General features: G+C 39.1%; 1 protein-coding gene across 3 annotated transcripts in view; it reads left to right on the forward strand.

The window, feature by feature from the left end:
- NUP133 (nucleoporin 133) overlaps positions 1 to 23,218 on the forward strand; it is a 58,981-nt gene continuing 35,763 nt past the window's right edge. For 2 of the 3 annotated variants that reach the window (XM_045437430.1, XM_045437428.1), the window contains exons 1-11: positions 11 to 297; positions 2,850 to 2,968; positions 4,956 to 5,059; positions 6,399 to 6,506; positions 8,165 to 8,299; positions 8,925 to 9,095; positions 10,720 to 10,875; positions 11,167 to 11,237; positions 17,545 to 17,692; positions 19,985 to 20,132; positions 21,274 to 21,431. In XM_045437430.1, coding sequence (XP_045293386.1) covers positions 116 to 297; positions 2,850 to 2,968; positions 4,956 to 5,059; positions 6,399 to 6,506; positions 8,165 to 8,299; positions 8,925 to 9,095; positions 10,720 to 10,875; positions 11,167 to 11,237; positions 17,545 to 17,692; positions 19,985 to 20,132; positions 21,274 to 21,431 — 1,500 coding nt within the window. In that variant the 5' untranslated portion in view covers positions 11 to 115. Of the gene's footprint in view, positions 298 to 2,849; positions 2,969 to 4,955; positions 5,060 to 6,398; positions 6,507 to 8,164; positions 8,300 to 8,924; positions 9,096 to 10,719; positions 10,876 to 11,166; positions 11,238 to 17,544; positions 17,693 to 19,984; positions 20,133 to 21,273; positions 21,432 to 23,218 lie in introns of all 3 variants that reach the window. The other variant, XM_045437429.1, reaches the window with a different exon arrangement.

Consider the following 23,218-nt stretch of genomic DNA (forward strand, 5'->3'; position numbering starts at 1 on the left):
GCGCCGTGCTTTTACGTCATCAGCGCGCGCCCTCCCGCTCCCGGGTGTTGAAGCTCCGCGCGCGAGCGGAGTTTCAGCCCCACAGGCGGAGTATCTGTCGCCTCTCCTTTCCGTCATGTTCCCGGCCGTCTCCTCTCCGCGGACACCGGGGCCCGGGACTCGAAGGGGCCCGCTGGCCGGAGTCGGGCCGGGCTCCACGCCCCGGGCGACAAGCAGGAAAGGTCTATCCCTGGGGTCTGCAGTCAGCTCCCCGGCGCTCTTTTCGCCGGTCGGCCGGCGTAGCTCGCTGAGCTCGCGGTAGGTGATCGTCCCCGGTTGGGTCTGGTGAACAATAGGCTTACGGGCTTCAGTGGACCTGATGGGGTAGTGTCTCCAGACGCCTTCGGAACGCGGAGGAGGGGGCGGGGAGGTAATGCCAAGGCTGGGGGAACTAGACCTTCGCCATCTTTGCGAGTAGTTACTTCAGCCTCAGTTTAATTCATCTCTTAAGCCTTCACTTTGCACTTTTCATGGAATTACCTCTGTGTAGAAGTGAACAAATTGGATTTCAGTCGGTGGTGACCTGCCTCCTTACTACCCCCGTCTTCCATTGTAAGTCAGTCATGATTCATTTGGTGAAATGGCAATAATAGGCGACCTGAGCCTGCTTCTCTTAAGGCCAAATGAATCAATACGAAAACCCTCGACGACGGTGGGAATGAGGATCTCCAGTTCTGGAAAGTCATGTTATGCCTAACATAGTTACTGCCATTAATATCTGCTGACTGATAATTACATGACTTTTAGCAAGAGAAGTTATCTTTGCAGCTAAATTAATAGGGGAAAGTCTTTCCTAGCAGTGAGATAAGAATAGTAGTTTTGTTCCCAAATAAAAGTGTGGCACATCAGTCCACATCATTCCTTAAACCATACTCTGCATCCCGCTTTCATAATTAATCTACAACTTTAGAAGGTAACATGTTTCTGAGTAGTTTCCTCCGAATTCATCTACGAAAAAAGAATTTTCCTTTGCAAGAAAAGTGTAATATTGGGTCTTGAGCTTATAGTTAAAATTTATCTATAGATGCTTGCAATATTTTAAAGGAGAAATGATTTTTAATTTTTTTAAAAAAACTTTTTTAACGTTTTATTTATTTTTGAGACAGGGAGAGACAGAGCATGAACAGGGGAGGGTCAGAGAGAGGGAGACACAGAATCCGAAACAGGCTCCAGGCTCTGAGCTGTCAGCACAGAGCCGACGCGGGGCTCGAACTCACGGACCGCGAGATCGTGACCTGAGCCGAAGTCGGCCGCTTAACCGACTGAGCCACCCAGAAGCCCCGATTTTTAATTTTTTTTAAGTTTATTTTACTTACTTTGAGAGAGAGTGTGCACAGGAGGGGCAGAGAGAGAGAGAGAATCCCAAGGCTCCACACTGTCATCTCGGAGCCCGATGTGGGGCTCAAACTCACCAACCGTGAGATCATGACCTGAGCAGAAAAGAGGATTTGGTTGTTTAACCCACTGAGCCACCCGGGTGCTCCAAGGAGACATGATTTTTAAAGAATTCACTGCATCTTTGACTTTTACATCTCGAAAGTGCTCTTCAAAGTGGTGATCTTGTCAGTGTTTTTTTTTACTACCTTTGAGAAAAGTAAAGCTGTACTTTATTTAATGCGTTTTGTTTCAAATCTCTTTTTACTTTCCAGTGATCATTTAAAGAAAAATCTTTGTTGTAATACTCTCAAGAAACAAAGCTCACTTAATCCTCATGATAAGAGATGGAATAAATTTTATACTGGTAACTTTACATTATTTTTTGAATGTTGACAAGGTGAAAAGATCTAATTTCTACACTGTATCTGCTCTTAAAGAACAGGTAACAGCAGATACTCATGACCCTATTTAATTTCTTAGTTATAGAAATCTGGTAGATTTCATGTAATCCTAGAGCTGATGAGGGCAAAATGGGTGAAGGGGAGTGAGAGGTACAGGCTTCCAGTTAGGAAATGGGTAAATAATGGTGATGAAAAGTACAGCCTAGGGAATATAGTCAACAGTACTGTAATAGGGTTGCGTGGTGACAGATGGTAACTGCCCTTGTGAGCATAGCATAGAGTTTCGAATCACCATGTTGTACATCTGAAACTAAAGTAACGTTGTGTGTCAGTTATACTTCAATTAAAAAAAATTCTAGGGGCACCTGGGTGGCTCAGGTGGTTAAGCATCCGACTTTGGCTCAGGTCACGATCTCATCGTCTGTGAGTTCAAGCCCTGCGTCAGGCTCTGTGCTGACAGCTCGGAGCTTGGAGCCTGCTTTGGATTCTGTGTCTCCCTCTCTCTCCGCCGTCCCCCTCTTGTGCTCTGTCTCTCTCTCTCTCTCTCAAAAATAAATAAACATTAAAAAAAAAATTCCAGAGCTGATGAGAGCTAAAAGATAATCTAATCCAATGTTTGTAAAACTTTTTGGCCACAGTGTAGGATAAATTCTAGTTTATATTCGATTTTATTTTTCAGAAATGTTAATTGAGACCCTCACAATGACCCACAATTTGGAAAATGCTGATCTAGTCCAACCTTTGTATTACATAGCAAAGGATACAGTTATATAAAGAGTTTAAGTGAACGGAGCACGCATCTGATTACTAGAGCCCAAGAGTCAGAAGCCAAATTTTCCTATATCCTGTCAGTCTTTTTTTAATGTAAAATATATTTACACAGTACACATGAGCCAGAGTTTTCTTTTACTGCTACAGCTCATTTTTTTCTTGTTTATCAAAGATCTTTTCTTTATATGAAAATAGTACATAAAAGTAAGCATAACGGAAAATTTTAAATATGATGCAAGTTGTATGGTCTCTTTTCTTTAGAGGAACACCTACACGAATGCTGCCACACCACTGTGTAACTGAGTCTATGAACTATGATGTGAAAACATTTGGATCTTCTCTCCCTGTTAAAGTAATGGAAGCCCTAACATTGGCTGAAGGTGAGTGTCATTTCCATTCACCTATATTAGCAATTCAAAATGAAGCCTGTCCCTGGGTCCGAGATTGAAATTTGTGCTTTCTCTGGTATACCTTCACTTAAATGGGGTAGAAACAGGTAACATTTGGTTTTCCATGAATTGCAAAATATAATAAATTTGAGAAGCAGAATGAGTTCATTTTTAGCACAGATTACTTCTTCAATGGTCGTAAACACTGCGTATGCAAAACTCAGTCCAATTTCAAAATTTGATTGCGAGTGTGAAGCTTAGCTTAAAAGACCACTCCGTCATGTTATGAGTATGGGTATAATAACGTTATTATAAGATCAAGTCTTACCTCCATTTCTGGATCCTTTGTAGTATCCCAGAGGCTATATGTACACATTTATGTTATCAGTGTAAAGTACCTTCAGAAGATTCTGTTGGCAGAGAATTAGAGTGGGAGTTTGGAAGATGCAGTCACGCAAGCGTCAGAAAGGCAACAGTAAGGATAAGGGGTTGGGTGACTGGCAGAACAAAATTCACAGCATCCTCCATGATCTGCCCAAGTCATTTTTATTTATGATTCAATTCTAGATTTCTGTGATGTTTTTGGAACATTGTTTTTCAAACTGTAGGTAGTGACTGAAATCAGTTTAGTGGCTCATGGCCAGCACTTAAAAAAATTGAAAGCAAAACATCAGAGTGCATTTTATGTCATAATGTTACATAAGTTTTGTGTGTTTTACTTAAATTACATGTGAATGCATCATGATATAAAATATATCTCATATTGTGAATGATGGTCAAATAAGTTTAAAGTACTCCATTCTAGAAGGAATATTTCTCATCAACTTGAACTACGTATCTTGCCTGTGAGTCCTTGGGAATCCAGGTACAGAGGTTTTCAGACAACTAAACTTCCACTGTAACCTCCATCATGTACTTTTCTTGTTTTAATTATATATAGCATGTATTATATTTTTCTTTAGTCCTCTAAAAATTTCAGCTCAAATAGTATTTAAGCCTTTTAACATACTCCTGGTTCATGCCACCAGACTGTTAATAACAAATAGTACACAGCCTCAGAGGAGAGAGTCCCTCAAAATCAGAATGTGTAAACTTAAGGGTGTGTAAACTTGAAGAACTTTTCCAAATAGGGAAACCTACCAAGTGCTGTGTGTTAAGTCAGGGACCTCACAGGTTTACCAGTAGAGTATTTGGAGCTGCTGTATTGCTTTCGAGAAATGAAAATATTGAACAGATACTCTAATTCAGCAAAAGCCCACACTTAGCCTAGGCATGATTTAGTATTTTAGCTTGTAGATTATTGATGCCTTTTATTTTGCGCTTCTACCCTGCTTTAGGCAAAGAGCAGAGCTCAAATTAATTAAGTTTCCAGGGCTAACACACTTAACTGAGGTTTACCACCAGTGCTTATGACAGCAATATACTAATTTAGTTTTGTCACTTACTCTGGAATGCAACCCTTGATGTCTACGTATAATGAAGTCATTTATCAAACTTGTAAAGAAGGTATTTGAAAGTCATGTTCTTTTGAAGAAATAATTTTTTCTTGAAATTCTTTATATATTTAACGAGAGAGATTATTATTTGCATTGCTGTATCAAAATAAAATTATGAATGTTACTAAATATTGTAGAAAGTAAGATACTTGTTTATGGCCAATATTAAAAGATAGTAAACCTAAGGCCAAAATATACCTTTGCCTTCAGATACATTTCTAAAAGTGGTTATCAAAGTTAAATGGCTCTCTTGTTTTGGATATTAATAACTCTAACTCTTGAATTACTCAAGGGCATTTTTTTGATATGAATGAATCTTTTTTATCTGTGGTAATTACTTTTTTTTTCTAATAAAGAATGTATCTATAAAGATCTTGGTATAAGGAATTTTAACAGTTTTTCTTCTCTGTTTCTTTTTTTTTGTTATAGTTTTTCTTGTTCTTTGAGGTTAAATATGTAAGTTATGTACTTTTTTTTTTTAGTTGATGATCAGCTGACTGTTCACATAGATGAAGGTGGATGGGCTTGTCTGGTCTGCAAAGAGAAACTCATTATTTGGAAGATTGCTCTGTCACCTATTACTAAGGTAATGGCTCTTGAGAGAGCTAGAAGGAGAAGAGGAAAGGATTACCAGTTGGCTCTTAATTTTTACTCTAAATTTTTAGAGTTGTTGGAGGGCACAATCTGAATTTACTCATTAGATTTGCATTTTCGTAGTGGTATGAATTACAGAGCATACATTCACATTTTTATGTTGGGAAAAAAAGTTTCTCCCCTTTCATAATTTTAAATAGGATCCGTGTTATTAAAATTTTTAGTGAGTGTTATGAATGCCATACCAGTCTGCCTAATGAAGTTTAAGAATAAATGCTGCCCACATTAGCTAATGAACTGAGCTTATTTCTTTTTTTAATTTTTTTCTTTTGAGAGAGAGAGTGAGGGAGAATCTTAAGCAGGCTCCATGCTGAGTGCGGAGCTCAATCCCACGTGATTGATGCTGGGCTCAATCCCATGACCCTGGTGTCATGATCTGCGCTGATATCAAGAGTCGGATGCCTAACTGACTGAGCCCTCCAGGCGCCCCTGAGGTTATATATTTCTAAGATAGGACGATGATTCACTGAATCTACTGAATGGTGTTTAATGGGAAAAAAATGATACCAATTTTAGCAATTGCTAGTTTAACTTTCAGTTGTCGGTTTCTCACATGGGGTTATCATTTGCGTTTCTAGGAACTTATCCTCAGCAACCTATTTTCCTGTCTGTTCCAGATGAGGCATACTCTCTTGCAACCACTCACTGGTCACTTACTGGGCCATTGTTCTGTTGGACCTGGGGATTCTTGCTTACTTAAACTCTTCATGTCTGCTGGCCTCTGTACTTCTGCCTAGAAGATAGTATTTGTAGTTAAGAGCATAGGTGAGGGAAAGTTCTGGGGGCCATGAAGAGTTAGCAGAAGGAGCCTGATAATTTGGCTGAGGCTAAGAAATATTTTCTAGACACCTTGGTATAATTAATTGCTCTGTAGTCATGCTGATTTTAGATGTCAAATAAATCAAGACTAGACTGGGAAAATTCCATAGGAAGCCTACATACTTTAAGGGAAGTATGACTTCTCTTAAGTCTTGCAGACTTTTTTTAGTCTAGAAAGATACTGGGCTAGTTGATGTTCAGAGTCTGGTCTAGCTCTTAAGTTTTTCTGATTCTATATCTCTTAAGATATTTTGCTTTAAAATGACTGAAGGGCCTGATGAAAACCTGATCAAAAAGATGTGAGAAAAAAGTACGTTTGTAGAATGGTATTTCCAGCAATGACTCAGATTCTGAAATGTACAGGGAAGGGAAATCGTGAAGTCGGGGTGCATATGCAAAGAATCGGATTTGATGTGAAAGATTTTTTTTGTTTGTTTGGGTTTGTTCTTTAGTTATCTGTTTGCAAAGAGCTTCAGCTGCCACCAAGTGACTTCCACTGGAGTGCTGACTTGGTGGCTCTCTCTTATTCTGCTACCTCAGGTGAAGCACATTCTACTCAGGTAGGTGACTTAAATGCTTGACGTGTGTGTGTGTGTGTGTGTGTGTGTGTGTGTGTGTGTGTGTGTGTGTTTTAATTTAAATAAGGGAAGTTGTAACATTGGAGGAATTATCCAATCAACATTATCCAAGTTGATTCAGTGACATAACTGTAAAGCTACAGGAATCAAGATACTAGTATTGGCAAAGAGGTAGACACCTAAGGGCAACTGAACAGAATAGAGAGTGCAGATACAGATCAACAAAGAGGTGCCCCTTTGGTCTTTAACAGAGCTGCAGTAGCAATTCAGTGAAGTCAGGGTAGTCTTTGCAGTAAATGGTGCTGGGACCATTGGGCTTCCTTATGCAAAAAACAAAACAAAAAAACACCTCATACCGTATACAAAGGTTAACTCAAAATGGATCATAGGTCTAGATGTAAAATGTTTAGAAGAAAACAGGAGAAAATCATCATGACGTGGCGTTAGACAAAGAGTTTTGGGAAATCACCGAAAGCATGATTCATAAAAGAAGAAAATAGATAAGTCGGACTTCATCAAAATTAGAAACTTGGTGTCAGAGACACTGACAAGAAAATGAAGAGACAAGCTACAGACTGGGAGAGAATCTTTCCAAGTTATATATCCAACAGAGGACTTACATCTAGAATGTAAAACAAACTCTGAAAGCTTAATAAGAAAACAACCCAATTTAAAAACAGGGCACAGGACTTGAACAGACACTTTATCAAAGAGGATGTAAGGATGTCACAGAGATGTTCACGTCATTAGTCATTAGAGAAATGCAAATCCAAACTAGAGTGAGGTATCACAGTACTACCTATTACAGTGGCTGAAATACAAAGTACTTGAACTGGCAAGTGCTGACAAGGATGTAGAGCAACCGGAAATTGTACACTGCTGGTGGGAATGCAAAATGGTACAGCTACTTGACTTTCACTTTCTAGTAGTTAAAATACACTTGCTGTTTTGACCCAACAATTCCATTCTTGGCTGTTTACCTCAGAGAAATTAAAACTTACGTTTACACGAAAAACAGTACATGAATGTTACAGTATTCATATCACATTATTTATGATAGCCAAAGGTGGAAACAACCCAAATGTCCTTTAGCGAGTGAATGAATAAACGAATGGTTTCATCCATAGAATGGAATAGTACTCAGCAGTAAAAAGGAGTGAACTCTTGATACAAGTGACAACCTGGATGTATCTCAGAGACATGCTGAGTGAGATCAACTAGTGCTTACAGGCTACATTCTGTATGGTTTCATTTGCTTGACATTCTCAGAAAGATGAAACTATGATGATGGAAATAGTGGTTGCCAGGGTTAGGATAGGGGAAAGGTCTGATCATAAAGGGACAGATAGCACTAGGGAGTTTAGGGTGTTAATGGAACTGTGCTGTATTCTTATTGTGGTGGTAGTTACATGGATCTTTGCGTGTGTTCAAATTTATAGAACTGCACAACAAAAGGAAAAGAAAGTCGATTTTATAGTGTGATAATTTTTAAAATACAAAAAAAGAGGTGTTTTTTTTTCCCCCCTAATTTCTATTAAATAATAAATTGCCCTGTTTTCTTTTTATCAGTGTCACCAAATTGCTAGCTTTAGGGTCCTTCTTTTTACGGTGATTGCTGAGTGTTATGATCTTGTTTCAAGGCTGTTGCTGTCATGGTTGCCACCAGAGAAGGATCCATCCGCTATTGGCCAAGCCTTGCCAGTGAAGACATCTACACAGAGACCTTCGTGGATTTAGGAGGTGATAAGACTTACAGTTTCCTAACAGCAGTGCAGGTATACAATAGATATTCTTTTATATTTATTGGAAAGCTGTAATTTGACTTGGAAGTGAGACGTGAACAACTAACAATACAGGGTTTTGAATAGACCATACAGGCCAGAGAGGAATTCAGGAGCCAAGAGAAGAATGTAAGGGTCTAGGATTTGAACAGTTGGACAAAGGAAAGCCCTTCTCCTAGGACTCTGAAATACCAGTATCGGATAGTAGCCAGCGGTATTCATTTCTTTCAGAAATATTTTCTGATGGTGACTTTGAAGCCCTTAGACGTTATGAAGTCTGGTTTGCTAAAATACACTCTGTAGGTCGACCAAAGAATAAAATGTGGTACTTGATTTGTTGAACCTGTAATGTGATGAACCTGTAATTTAAAAATCAGAATTCAGACACTCAATGAAAAAAACAGAATTGCAACTGAAGGTTTCCTATGTAGAATTAGTAGTATTATGTGAATGGATTCATAAGTAAATCATTGTAATAAAGTTTTCTTTTTTTATTCTTTTAAATCTGTTTTAAGGGAGATGCTAGATCATTTATCTCTGTATCAAAGCATTTTTTGTTAATGTTCTTCATCTTAGTTATAGAAGCTTACTTAACGAATTTCACAATATTTGTTCATAGGGAGAAAGTTTTATTTTGTCCTCATCGGGAAGCCAGCTGATTCGACTGATACCTGAAAGTTTAGGAAAGATTCATCAACATATCCTGCCTCAAGGACAAGGCATGCTTTCAGGAATTGGTCGGAAGGTTTCTTCTCTTTTGGGAATTTTATCTCCAAGTACTGATCTCATCGTAAGTTGATGAAATGACGTTGTTTTATGAGCCTGTTTCTTCATGAAATCATTAAGTTGGAAGTTTCCTATGAAGTTGATATTGCCTCCGTATGAACACTAGTGCATATGAAATAAAACCTTTGATCTTTTCAATGATGCATATTTATTGTGATCAAATGAGATGCCGTACTAACCCTCTCACACTGTAACTGTAATATTCTTAAATAAATCATATGGATTCTTTTGAATCTTCGAATTAAAACTGTTTTGTAAAATTATAAATGTGCTTAAGGACCAGTTTTGCTTTTTAGACTTAACCAAAAGTGTGTTCACTCCCGTTACTGCAGCTGTTTGTGTGGATGACTCAAACCTGGGTCTGTTGGCTGGGCTTGTGCCTCAGGCTCTGGACTAGTGAAGGGAGGCGGATGGGAGCTCACATTTACGGAGCATGTACCCTCTGCTGGGTGCTCTGTATTTGTTATCTCAAGTAACAGTTACAATCACCTATGATGTAGAGAGCTTTCTCCCCAGTTTGCCAATGAGAATACGGCCTCAGGGATGTCATGTAAACTGCCTGAGGTTATGGAACGACTCCGTGCCCAGGCACGTTAGAATGGAAAGCACGTTTTCTTTCTACTGTGCTCTTTCCTTCTAATTTCAGGTTGCTCTCATCATCTGCTTTCTTGATGCTCTTTGAACCTAAAACCTGACCTGTCTGAAAACAAATGGCCCGTATTCCTTTTTGTCTCCCATTTTCAAAACTTACTTCTCTTTTGACCTGTTTATTTCTGTCCATGACCCTGTTTTTTCAGTGACCCAGGTATAAACCTTGATTGTGTGTGTGTGTGTGTGTCTCTGTCTCCTTCTTACTTACCAGATACTATAGATTTGATTTCTGTCATGTCTCATTTTCATCCCTGTCTTTTGCTTCCATTGTTATGCCCTAATCTATACTCTTGCTAAATTTCCCCTAAGCTCTTGGTGCCAGTTCCGTTCACTCACCATCGGCCTCCTTACCCATTAGTGGCCAGAATCATGGTGACAAGAGAAACGGAGAAAATTAGGGCTTCAGCTCAAAACAGTCGTGTGCCCACCTTAAAAAAAAAAAAACACGTCTGTACTTCATAACCAAGTGTATACTTGAAAAGGCAAAATAATCTGCCTACATGTAACTAACTATACACATCCCTGCCACATTCACTTTCCTGTAACACAGCTCTTGAGTTCAAAAGCCATTGAGAATATCTCCCTTGCTTACTAGGTTTACAAACTCATATTCCCGCCTCTCTGCCATGTGTCCCTCCTGTTTCATTGGAGCATTATTTCTACTTGTAACATGGAGCATTATTTCCAATGTAACAGGACTACTGGTTGCTCTTTGAAAGACCTTATAACTTTCCTAACTCCCAACTGTGCTCTTTGTGGGCTGTCTGCTTTTATATTTCTGCCTATGAAAATCTGACCTGGCTTTCAAGGTCCATTTTAGGATCACTCCTTTCTTTGAATCCTAAATGAAGAATTCTGCTAAGATTACTAATAGAATACTCACAAAATATATAAAATTTAGATTTCAGAAAAATAGTTCATTAACATTAGAACTAAAAAAAATCTATAAACTTAACCTTTTTCTTCTCTCCATACAGCTTTCAAGTGTCCTTTGGGATGGAGACAGAGGAAGTTTTTATAGCCTGACAAGTTCAAACATCAGTAAATGGGAATTAGATGATTCTTCAGAAAAACAAGCACATAGTTGGGATATAAACAGAGCTCTGAAGGAAAACATTACTGATGCTATTTGGGTAAGGAACAGTAATATTTCTGTAATTCACATTTATGGTTATATGAGGATGCTAGTTTCTCTCATTATTTAGATGACATTGCAATGCACTGTTGTTAGCCATCAGATAAACAGGGCGCATTCAATCTCTAGAAATAGTGGAACTCACTGATTTACCTAATAATTTTTAAAATGCATCCATTATTTTTATTTATTTAATAACTGTTTGAACCGTTTAGTAGGTGCTGGGAATACAAAGTTGAAAAGAAATCCTTACACTCCAGGAGCTTACATTATTGATGTTTTCACGTAGGGATCTGAGAGTAACTATGAAGCTATTAAAGAAGGGGTCAACATTCGGTATTTGGATTTGAAGCAGAACTGGTAAGCAGTTAGTCTGTCTCGTAAAGAATATAGATCGTTGTTTGGGAAAATAATGTTTATTATAAAATGATGAGCAGTCTTGCTATCTGTTCTTCTAATGCTAATCCTTTCATACTTTATACCTCACTCAATGATTTTATGTTCTTTATCTAGAGATGCTGGTTCATTTGACAAATGTAGGCAGTTCTCAGCCTTCAGCTGTGTATTCTTATATTACTTGCCTGCCCTAGTTCAAGACTCATCTTTCCTGCTCTCATGGCTGGAGCTTCTCTTTCTTCGTGCTAAGAAATGCCCTCCCTGCTGCTGTGGGTGCTCCGTGCTGTCCTCCTTCTCTTCTCAGTGGAGATACCAGGCATACTTGTCCACATCTTTTGCTTTAGTAAGCCTGTGTTTGTGGCTGTATTGGAGAAAGGAAGGTGGGGTGAGGTTTTGTCTTGGCAATACACGTTAGAACTCAGAGTTTATAGTCCCAGTGAATTTCCTCTTAGAAACAAGGCTCTAAGTGGTGCTTAAGATCCCAGGTTAGTCTGATAAAGTTAATTTATCCTGTCTTACTTAGTTTTAATACCAAAGGTCATATGGAACTTAAAAATCATTCGTAACATGGCTTCCATGAGAAAGTTCGTAATCAGTGCCAATCTATGACTTGGAATCCTTCAAAACACAACTTACCAGAAGTTAAGGGCAGTTTTTATGTGTTTTAGGGTAATTTAATTTAGTAGAACAAATTCTTATTTCTTGGAAGGATATTATAGTTTTGCTGTATAATTTTTCTCTCTCAGGCTCTTGAGAATATCAGTAAGATCCTTCTTTATAGTTTCTGAAAACCTTATATAAACTATCAAAGAGGTATAAACAATAGTATATACTGAATTCTCATGTATGGTTTAATTAAGTATAGTTTATCTGTTTTCCTTTATCTTTACCGGACTTTCAGAGATTTAGAACTGCTGGTAGGACGCAACCCACGTGGGCACACAATGCAGACATTTTTCCACATACACTTTTCAGAATGGAGATGTGGGCTGAAAACAGAAGAGAGAAACATACTTAGGAATTGCTGTACTGGGCCAAACCCCAAGCTCCTTTCCCCCATTTTTGTCATGTTAACAAGATGCTTGTGGAGTTTGCAAGACACGGCTCTTGTTCTCCTTCTGGACCCTCTAGTGATCCATATGGAGTATCCGTGTCTGCATATGTTTCTTCATTTAAGAATAGTGTTTGTTGAGGCACCTGGGTGGCTCAGTCGGTTAAGTGTCTGACTTCGGCTCAGGTCATGATCTCACGGTTTGTGAGTTCGAGCCCCCTGTCGGGCTCTGTGCTGACTGCTCAGAGCCCGGAGCCTGCTTCGGATTCTGTGTCTCCCTCTCTCTGCCCCTCCCCCACTCACACTCTCTCTCTTTTTCTCTCTCAAAAATAAATAAAAACATCAAAAAAACTTACAAAAAAAAAAAAAGAATAGTGTTTGCCTTCCCAATGCTTATGGATGCTCCTTGATCTGTTGCTCATTTTGGCCAAGTTTGCAACCAAGGCTTATATTTTCAGTGAGCAGGCTTATAAGTTCTTTTACTAGATTATTACTGACACAACTCAGATTCATTTTATTTTATTTTATTTTATTTTATTTTATTTTATTTATTTTATATATATATTTTTTTAATTTTTTTTTTTTTTTCAACGTTTATTTATTTTTGGGACAGAGAGAGAGCATGAACGGGGGAGGGGCAGAGAGAGAGGGAGACACAGAATCGGAAACAGGCTCCAGGCTCTGAGCCACCGCCCAGAGCCCGACGTGGGGCTCGAACTCACGGACCGCGAGATCGTGACCTGGCTGAAGTCGGACGCTCAACCGACTGCGCCACCCAGGCGCCCCAATTTATTTTATATTTTTTAAGCTAATTTATTTTTGAGAGAGAGGCACAAGTTGGGGAGGGGCAGAGAGAGAGGGAGACACAGAATCTGAAACAGGCTCCAGGCTCTGAGCTGTCAGCACAGAGCCCAGTGCGGGGCTTGAACTCACAAACCATGAGATCATGACCTGAGCCGAAGTCGGACCCTTAACTGATTGAGCCACCTAGGCTCCCCTCAGATAGCTTCATTTCATTTCATTCCATTCCATTCCATTCATTTTAATTTTTTTTTTAATGTTTATCTTTGAGAGAGAGAGAGAGACAGAGTGCAAGTGGGAGAGTAGCAGAGAGAGGGAGACACAGAATCAAAGCAGGCTCCAGGCCCTGAGCTGTCAGCCCAGAGCCCAACGTGGGGCTCAAACTCATGAACCGAACCACAAGATCATGATTTCAGCCAAAGTCGGACGCTTAACTGACTGAGCCACCCAGGCGCCCCTCAGATAGCTTCATTCTAGATATGAAGTTGGATTTTTTAAATCATAAATGTATTATGTATATACTCACATAAAAATTTGTTAAATTTTTACTGGTTTGCAAAATTTTCATTATCTGTTGTTCTGTCATCTCTACTGCCTAAAACAGCTTCATGTTTTTTAGAATGTGACAATGTTTTTCTAAAGATGTCAAACCTGGCCTAGCACCACTCTCTAAGGAATTCTGTTAGATGTGTCTCCCTGACTCGGTGGGTGCTCCTTATCACCCAATGATGTAGTCTTTATTTTATTTTTATTTATTTATTTTTTAATGTTAATTTTTAGAGAGAAGGAGAGGTGGAGAGAGAGGGAGAGACAGAATCCCAAGCAGGTTCCACACTGTCAGTGCAGAGCCTAGCACGGGGCTCAAACTCACGAACTGTGAGATCATGACATGAGCAGAAACCAAGAGTTGGACACTTAACTGACTGAGCCACTTAGGCGGCCTGATGCAGTCTTTAAAGTAACTTCAAAGTAGAGCCTTATCAACGGTGTAACCAACTGTACCTCTGTCCTTGGTATTTTTAAGACTGCATTCTCCAGGAGCTCGCTCGGTTCCTTTTTTGTGTTGTGTTTTGGCAATACTTTTCATCTCTGTGACTTGTTTATTGTATAACTGAAAGTTTGTACTTCTTAGCCCGCTTTATTTCACCCATTCCCTCACCCACCTCCCTTCTGGGGAGTCTTCTTTTGTTTTTGTTCATTTGTTTTGTTTTTAAGATTCCACATGTAAGTGAAATTGTATGATATTTGTCTTTCTGTGTCTGACTTATTTCACTTAGCATAATACCCTCTAGTTCCATTCATGTTGTCACAGATGGCAGGATCTCATTCTTTTTTATGGCTGGGTAATATTCCGTCTTCTTTATCCATTCATTTGTTAATGGGCACTGGGGTTGATTCCATATCTCAGCTGTTGTAAACAATGCTGAATTAAACATAGGGGTGGGACGCCTAGGTGGCTCAGTCGGTTAAGAATCTGACTTTGGCTGAGGTCATGATCTCACGGTTCGTGGGTTCGAGCCCCACATCGGGCTCGCTGCTGTCAGCACAGAGCCCGCTTCAGATCCTTTGTCCTCCTTTCTCTCTGCCCCTCCCCTGCTTGCTCTCTCTCTCTCTCTCTCTCTCTCTTTCTGTCTCAAAATAAACATAGGGGTGCATAATCTTTTTGAATTAGGGTTTCGTTTTGTTTGGATAAATACCCAATAGTGGAATTATTGGATCATATAGTATTTCAATTTTTAATTTTTCAGGAAACTTCTGTACTATTTTCCATAGTGGCTGCACCAGCCACTGTTGCATTCCCACCAACAGAGTTTGAGGGCTCCTTTTTCTCCACATCCTCACCAACTCTTGTTAATGCTTGTCTTTTTGATTTTAGCCATTCTAATAGGTGTAGGTGTTATCTTATTGTGGTTTTGATATGCATTTCCCTGATGATTACTAATGTTGAGCATCTTTTTATATGGCTGTTGGCCATCTGTATGTCTTCTTTAGAAAAATGTCTATTCAGGGGCACTTGGGTGGCTCAGTTGGTTAAGCATCCAACTTTGGCTCACGTCATGATCTCATGGTTCATGGGTTCGAGCCCTGTGTTGGGCTCTTTGCTGGAAGCTTGGAGCCTAGAGCCTGCTTCGGATTCTGTGTCTCCCTCTCTCTCTGCCTCTCTCCCTCCCACACTGTGTCTTCCTCAAAAATAAATAATAAACATTAAAAAAAAATGTCTATTCAGGCCCTCTGCCCATTTTTAAATTGGGTTTTTGGGTTTTTGGTGTTGAGTTGTATGTCTTCACATATTTTAGGTATTGACCCTTTATCCGATATATTAATTGCAAAATTCCATTCAGTGAGTTGCCTTTTTGTTTTGTTGATTGTTTCTTTTATCATGCAAAAGCTTTTTATTTTGTTGTAGCCCCAATAACTTCATTTTGCTTTTGTTGCCCTTCCCTGAAGAGGCATACTCATAAATATGTTGCTAAAGCTGCTGCCCGAGAGATTACTGCCTGTGTTTTCTTTTAGGAGTTTTATGATTTCAGGTCTCACATTTGGGTCGTTAATCCATTAGTTCCTTTTTATGCGTAACATTCTTCTATGTCCTGTATTAGCTCTCCAGGTCATTGCCCGTATGTTACAAATTTGGACCGATATTTTTAGATTTCTTTCAAGAGTCCAAGTAGAAGTGATAAAGGTTCAGGAATTGGGTGAAGAAAACAGTGGAAAAGGAGTAAGAGCCACGTTAGGACTGCTTGGTTTGGAGTAGTGTGTCACTGAGTCCCTGGCTCCCACTTTTTTGGTTTTTTCGTTTGATTCCCCACCCCGTTTCCTGTTTTTAGTTGTCAGTAGAGGGCGCTTACCACCCTGTTAATATTTCTGAGACTTGAATGGAAGTGGCTAATAATTAACACTACTGAAAGTTCCGGAGGGGTTAAGGGTAGAGACCATTTAATTCTTTTTGAGGACAACAATTTTGATAGGCTTGAGAGGAACATAGAAGCTTTAAGAGAGAAAAAGGTTTGTCTTCACATGGAGATTTCTGTAACTGACTATTAAAATTAAAAACAAAATGTTCGGGGCGCCTGGGTGGCGCAGTCGGTTAAGCGTCCGACTTCAGCCAGGTCACGATCTCGCGGTCTGTGAGTTCGAGCCCCGCGTCGGGCTCTGGGCTGATGGCTCAGAGCCTGGAGCCTGTTTCCGATTCTGTGTCTCCCTCTCTCTCCGCCCCTCCCCCGTTCATGCTCTGTCTCTCTCTGTCCCAAAAATAAAAATAAAACGTTGAAAAAAAATAAAATAAAATAAATAAATAAATAAATAAATACAAACAAAATGTTCTTCTGGACCAAAGTAAACTTCAAAGAACAGATTAGGCTAGGGTTTGGCAACCTTTTCTGTGAAGGGCCCCAGACTGGCTATTTTAGGCTTTGGGGGCCATTGTGGCCTTCACTGCAATTATTGTACTCAATCAGTGATAGCACAAAAGCATCCATGGACAGTATAGAAATAGGTGGACGTGGCTGTATTCCAGTAAAACTTCATTTATAAAAACTCACTTGGGCACAGTGCGGCTTGAGGGTTATGCTTTGCCAACCCCTGAATTTGATGATTTGATTTTTTTTTTAAATTTTTTTGTAATGTTTATTTTTGAGAGAGAGGGGGCGAGCGTAAGCAGGGGAGGGGCAGAAAGAGAGGGAGACACAGAATCCGAAGCAGGCTCCAGGCTCTGAGCTGTCAGCACAGAGCCTGACACAGGGCTCGAACTCAAAGACTGCGAGATCATGACCTGAGCTGAAGTCGGACGCTTAACCGACTGACCCACCCAGATGCCCCAATTTGATGTTTTTTTAAGTCAGATTTATTGAGCTTATTTTATATACAGTAAAATTCATCCATTTTAGTGTATAATTCAATGAGTTTTGACAAATGCACACTCATTTGGGATACAGTCAAGAAGAGGAATAGTTCCGTCACCCCAAAAATTCCTTCGTGCCCCTTTGTAATCAACCCCTCCTCTTCTTTCAGCCCCTGGCAACTATTGATGTGTTTTCAGTCCCTGGAGTCTTACCTTTTTCAGAATGCCATATAAGTGGGATTATATAGTATTCGAGCCTTTTGAGACTGGCATAATGCATTTGACATTCATTCAGTAGTTTCTTCCTTTTTACTGCTGAGTAGTGGCACACTGTGTAGAATTACCAGGGCTCATCAGTTCAGCAGCTGAAGGATCTTGAGCTTCCAGTTTTAGGCAGTTATGAATAAAGCTACTCTACCTATTGGCACACAGGTTTTTGTGTGAACTTAAGTTTCTGTTTGTTTTGGGTAAATATCTAGGAGTGGGATTCCTAGGTCATGTGGTCAGTGTATATTTAACTATATGAGAAGACAAGCTGTTTTCCAAAGAGCTATAGATCTTTCTTTCTCATTGATTAGTGATGGGCTCCTGATTTTGGCAGCTGCATGGCACCCAGCGGACAATCCATGTCTCATCTATTACTCTCTGATAACAGTAGAAGATAATGGCCACCAAATGTCTGATGTAGTAACCGTAGAAGTCACTCAGTATAATCCACCTTTTCAGGTAAGATTTCTATCGTAAATTACAGATGACAGTAACATACTCATGAGTAACTCAACTCATACGAGTTGTTGGTCTTAACCATTGCAGGGTCAAATCTTTTTAGGAGATTGGTCTGTGGGGCTTGGAAATATTTTTAAATAGCCAGTGTTTAGGCATTGCATTTTGTTTGCCATCTTAGATTCGTTCCTTTGTGCAACCTTAGCTAAATGAGAGTGGAAGCAGCTGACAGGAAGCAGTTGTTTAGTATTGTAAGTATTGTTTAATAATGATGCCTTAAATCAGGAGGCTATAGATGCTGGAGAGGATATGGAGAAACGGGAACCCTCTTGCACTGTTGGTGGGAATGCAAATTGGTGCAGCCACTCTGGAAAACAGTGTGGAGGTTCCTCAGAAAATTAAAAATAGACCTACCCTATGACCCAGCAATAGCACTGCTAGGATTTTACCCAAGGGATACAGGAGTACTGATGCACAGGGGCACTTGTACCCCAATGTTTATAGCAGCACTCTCAACAATAGCCAAATTATGGAAAGAGCCCCAATGTCCATCAACTGATGAATGGATAAAGAAATTGTGGTTTATATACACAATGGAGTACTATGTGGCAATGAGAAAGAATGAAATATGGCCCTTTGTAGCAACGTGGATAGAACTGGAGAGTGTGATGCTAAGTGAAATAAGCCATACAGAGAAAGACAGATACCATATGGTTTCACTCTTATGTGGATCCTGAGAAACTTAACAGAAACCCATGGGGGAGGGGAAGGAAAAAAAAAAAAAAAGAGGTTAGAGTGGGAGAGAGCCAAAGCATAAGAGACTGTTAAAAACTGAGAACAAACTGAGGGTTGGTGGGGGGTGGGAGGGAGGGGAGGGTGGTTGATGGGTATTGAGGAGGGCACCTTTTGGGATGAGCACTGGGTGTTGTATGGAAACCAATTTGACAATAAATTTCATATATTGAAAAAATAAATAAATGAGAAAATGAAAAAAAAAAATAATGATGCCTTAACAGGGGTGGCTCTGGTGGTTGAGCATCCGACTTTGGCTCAGGTTCACGGGTTTGAGCCCCACGTCAGGCTCTGTGCTGACAGCTCAGGGCCTGGAGCTTGCTTCGGATTCTGTGTCTCCCTCTCTCTCTGCCCCTGCCCCGCTCATGCTGTCTCTCTCTCAAAAATAAATAAAGATTAAAAAATTTTTTTTAAAAATGATGTCTTAACTGTAAATTCATTTCATTTGACCTTATGTGGTATAGTATCAAATTTTGTTAAATTCTTATTCTTAATATGACTAACTACTGTAAGGAAATCATTTAATTTGTTCTTTTATTCCAAACGAACCTCATAGTTCTGATTATGCAGGAAAAACATACTCACTGTTAAGAGTTTTTAGGCAGTGCAAAAGAGGTATAAAGCAAACAATTTCAGAATGAAATCACAGGTACCCCTTTTAATGTTTTATTTATAAAATTACTTCTTTAATAACAGTATATATTTGCTGATTTCATTTAATTAGGTCATATTTCTATTTCTGCTTCTGACTTTATATATGAACAAATGAACTCCATTTTCTTGTGCTTGATATCTTCACAGTGAAGTAAGAACCTAAATGTTTACCGGGGATCATTTATAAAGTATTTGCCAATTCTAAATCAATAATATAATTAATTTTTTTATGTCTTTTTTTTTAATGTTTATTTTTGTTTTGGGTTTTTTTGTTGTTTTTTTTTTTTTTCATTTTTTAATTAATAAATTATTTATTTTAAATCCAAGTTAACATATAGTGTAATAATGGCTTCAGTAGATTTTAGTGACCCATCATTTCCATACTACAGCCAGTGCTCATCCCAACGAGTACCCTCTTTAATGGCCAACACCTATTTAGCCCATCCCCCCCCCAGCAACCCTCAGTTTATTTTCTGTATTTAAGAGTCTCTTACAGTTTAGCTCCCTCTCTGTTATCTTATTTTTGCTTCTCTTCCCCTATGTTCATCTGTTTTGTTTCTTAAATATTTTATTTCTTTTCTCACGTTTGTTATAGGCTTTTAGTTAAAATCTTATCACCGTGGAATTATTTTGAAAATTAGCTAATTATTTAAAGCTCTACAAATGATTTCTCCAATTGATGTTTGTAAACTTATTTTAGAAATCATCCCAAGGGTAGTGTTTAGGTTTTCATAAGGACAATCTGAATTATTTTGTCATTTTTGTGAGATAGTAAACAAAAATGTAAAGAACAAAATTAAACAAGTATTTCTGTTCTAATTCTCATTAAATATGATCTTTAATTTTCAGTCTGAAGACTTGATTATGTGTCGGCTGATGGTCCCAAACTTTTCAAACCAGACTGCTTATCTGTATACTGAGAGTGCCGTCTATGTGTGCTCCACTGGAACTGGGAAGTTTTCTCTTCCTCGGGAGAAAATTGTCTTTAATACACAAGGTATAGTATCAGCTTTAGAAAGGATGATTAACGACTCATTAGTCATTCCTAGCAGTTTTTATTGTCTTTCCATAAGTGTTATTTTAAGCATGATACCTCCAAGTGTTATTGAGACATTCATTCTGTACGATACCAGTGGTGGCTGAAGTCCTAACCCTACTGAAAAACCAAAAGGGTAGTAAATTCCCAAACTGTTTTGGGCAAAAAATAGTAACATTTTCTCCAGAAGAAGCCAGGAAGGAAAGAACCAATGGTAAGAGAAGTAATTGCTTATTCCTAGTTATAGTAACTTATCCTGAGTTGCTGTTCTTTAAGGAAGTTTGTCCAGATCTCTGGAGAAGAAGAATCCCAGGTGCTGGACTCATGCAGGGGGACTGGAATGGGGGCGAGGGGAGCTAGCCAAGAGTGGGAAAAAAAAAACAGCCAAGTAGGTAGTCTAATGAGGAATTTTAATCTAAAGAGATTGGGCATAGTGCAGAATCCAAGTTGGGCAGTAAGATGGAACATAGATTTTCTAGTTTAAACACAAGAGCCTTGACTTTGGGTAGGGAGATTGTTATTAAGGCATTGAGCAAGCGTAGACTTTTTTTCCTTCCCCTTTGGCTTACTTAGTAAGTAAAAATACAGGGCACCTAGGTGGCTCAGTCAGTTGAGCATCTGACTCTTGATATTGGCTCAGGTCATGATCTCTCAGTCGTGGGATCGAGCCCTACATCAGGCTCCACACTGGGGGTGGAGCCCGCCTGGGATTCTCTCTGTCCCTCTGCCCTTTCCGCCTGCTCATTTGCTCACTCTCTCAATGAAGTTTTTAAAAAGCTGAGTTCTGAGTAGGAATATTGTAAAGGAAAAAAATGTTTTTATTATAGCAAAATTTTTTTTTGCTTAAGGTGGTGGATTACATTTATATTTTATTTTTTTAGAGAGAGAGTGTGTGTGCAGGGGAGGGGCAGAGGGAGAGTGAATCTCAAGCAGGCTCTGCGCTGTCAGGGCTCAATCCCACACCCCTGGGATCATGACCTGAGCTGAAAACAAGAGTCAGATACTCAACTGAGCCATCCAGGTGCCCCTAGAGTGGTAGATTTTAGAAAACATTTTTTGTTTTGTTTTGTTACATATTTTTGTATATTTTTCTTTCTTTTAGGAGATAGTATTTTAGGAGCTGGTTCCTGTGGTGGTCTTCCCATTCTTTTTTCTAGAAACAGTGGATTGGTGTCTATTACATCAAGGGAAAATGCATCCATATTAGCAGAAGACCTTGAAGAATCCCTAGCATCTTCAGTTGCTGGACCCAGCAATGAGGTAATGCAGTTCCATAAGACTTTTTAGTTTTTATTAGAGTATTCCTTTTAAAAAAAAATTTTAATGTTTATTTTTGAGAGAGAGAGCATGAGTGGGGAAGGGGCAGAGAGAGAGGGAGAGAGAATCCGAAGCAGGCTCCAGGCTCTGAGCTGTCAGCACAGAGCCAGATGCAGGGCTCAAACTCATGAACCACGAGATCATGACCTGAGCCGAAATCAGACGCTTAACCGACTGAGTCACCCAGGTGCCCCTAGATATTTCCCACAAATGTTTTAGTTGAACAGCTTAAAAGAGTTGTGATGAAACATAATTCTTTTATCTCCCTCATCTCCTCTGTCCTCCTTTCCAGAAGCAACTCCTTTTAGGTCTTTGAGCCGTGTCTTCTGGTGTTTTTTTCCATATTTCTAAGTAACATCGTATGTTGCTATCTCTTAATTTATCGGTTTTAGACACCTCTTGATTTCCTATTATAGAAGGTAAGGATTTAGGGTAACTTACACTCCTTCCTCTGCCTATATTGTCCCAGTATAAATTTTTTTCCTTTAATGACAATGTGAATATTTATGGTTCACTGAGTCAAGTAATGTACTGATTACATTTCCTTCATTATTCAAGTTTATGTGATTCTTGGAGTTTTTAAGACTAATTTTGTATTTGCTTTCATTCTTTAGTATCTGGCCCATCTTCTAACAGCCTCCAGCGGCAGTTTAAGTGCCTTTCAGTATGGTTTTCCCCCTAGTCAAATCTCTAGAAATTCTATGTCTATGATCATCTTGGAATTTTTCTTTTCATTGTCCACAAATCCCCACCAGGATCTGTCCCTGCACCACCCACACCGATTTGCTTTGTGTCCTCTCTGCTCTTTCATCTGCCTTTCCTTCTGGTTTTTCCATCGCCATGCCTTGTAGTCGGATTCACACATGTTTGGGTGGTTGTGCTTCCTGCTATTGTGGGATTATTTTGAAAGGGAGAGTGGGATACAAACCATCAGTTTTTTTTTCTGTCTTGAAACACAGAATACCCTGATCTGTAGATTTGTATCATTCTTTTACAGAAGACTAAATTAATATCATGTGGGGCAATTTCCATTTGAATAGAATGTGAAATATATAGACTATTTCTGTAATTCGAAACTGGAATGACTTGGTAGTTTCAACGGAAAGTAACAATGTTTTTACTTTTATTCTTTTGTAGCCTTGTGGTTTTGTAATACTGCCTTATGTTCTGAAGCTATCTTAGAGCATTCTACTTCTTTAAAATTTTTCTAAATCCCTGTTTAAGCCTGAAATCAACTGTTATTGTTAGTAATATACATTGTGGTGAACTGTGTAAGAGCAAACCTATGAGAGGTTGTGTGGCTTATGATGAAACCCCCAGATAGTTTTACTCACAATATAATCCCTGAGTTATATATATCCTTTTTTAAAAAAAAATTGTATGAGTCGATTCATATTCTTTATTTTTATTTTTATTCCAGGATAGTTAACATAAAGTGTTACATTAGTTCCAGGTATACAATGTAGTGATTCAGTAATTCTATACATTACTCAGTGCTCCTTATGATAAATGTGCTCTTAATCCCCTTCACCTGTTTTACCCGTCCCCCCACTCACCTCTCCTCTGGTTACCACCAGTTTGTTCTCTGTAGTTGTCGAGTCTATTTTTCACTTTGTCTCTTTTTTTTCTTTGTTCGTTTGTTTTGTTTCCCTCCACGTGAGTGAAATCATATGGTATTTGTTTTTCTCTGACTGACTTCATTTAGCATTATACTTCCTAGATCCATCCAT

This window comes from Leopardus geoffroyi, chromosome D2 (assembly GCF_018350155.1).
Source record: "Leopardus geoffroyi isolate Oge1 chromosome D2, O.geoffroyi_Oge1_pat1.0, whole genome shotgun sequence".
In the NCBI taxonomy this organism is placed as follows: Eukaryota; Metazoa; Chordata; class Mammalia; order Carnivora; family Felidae; genus Leopardus; species Leopardus geoffroyi.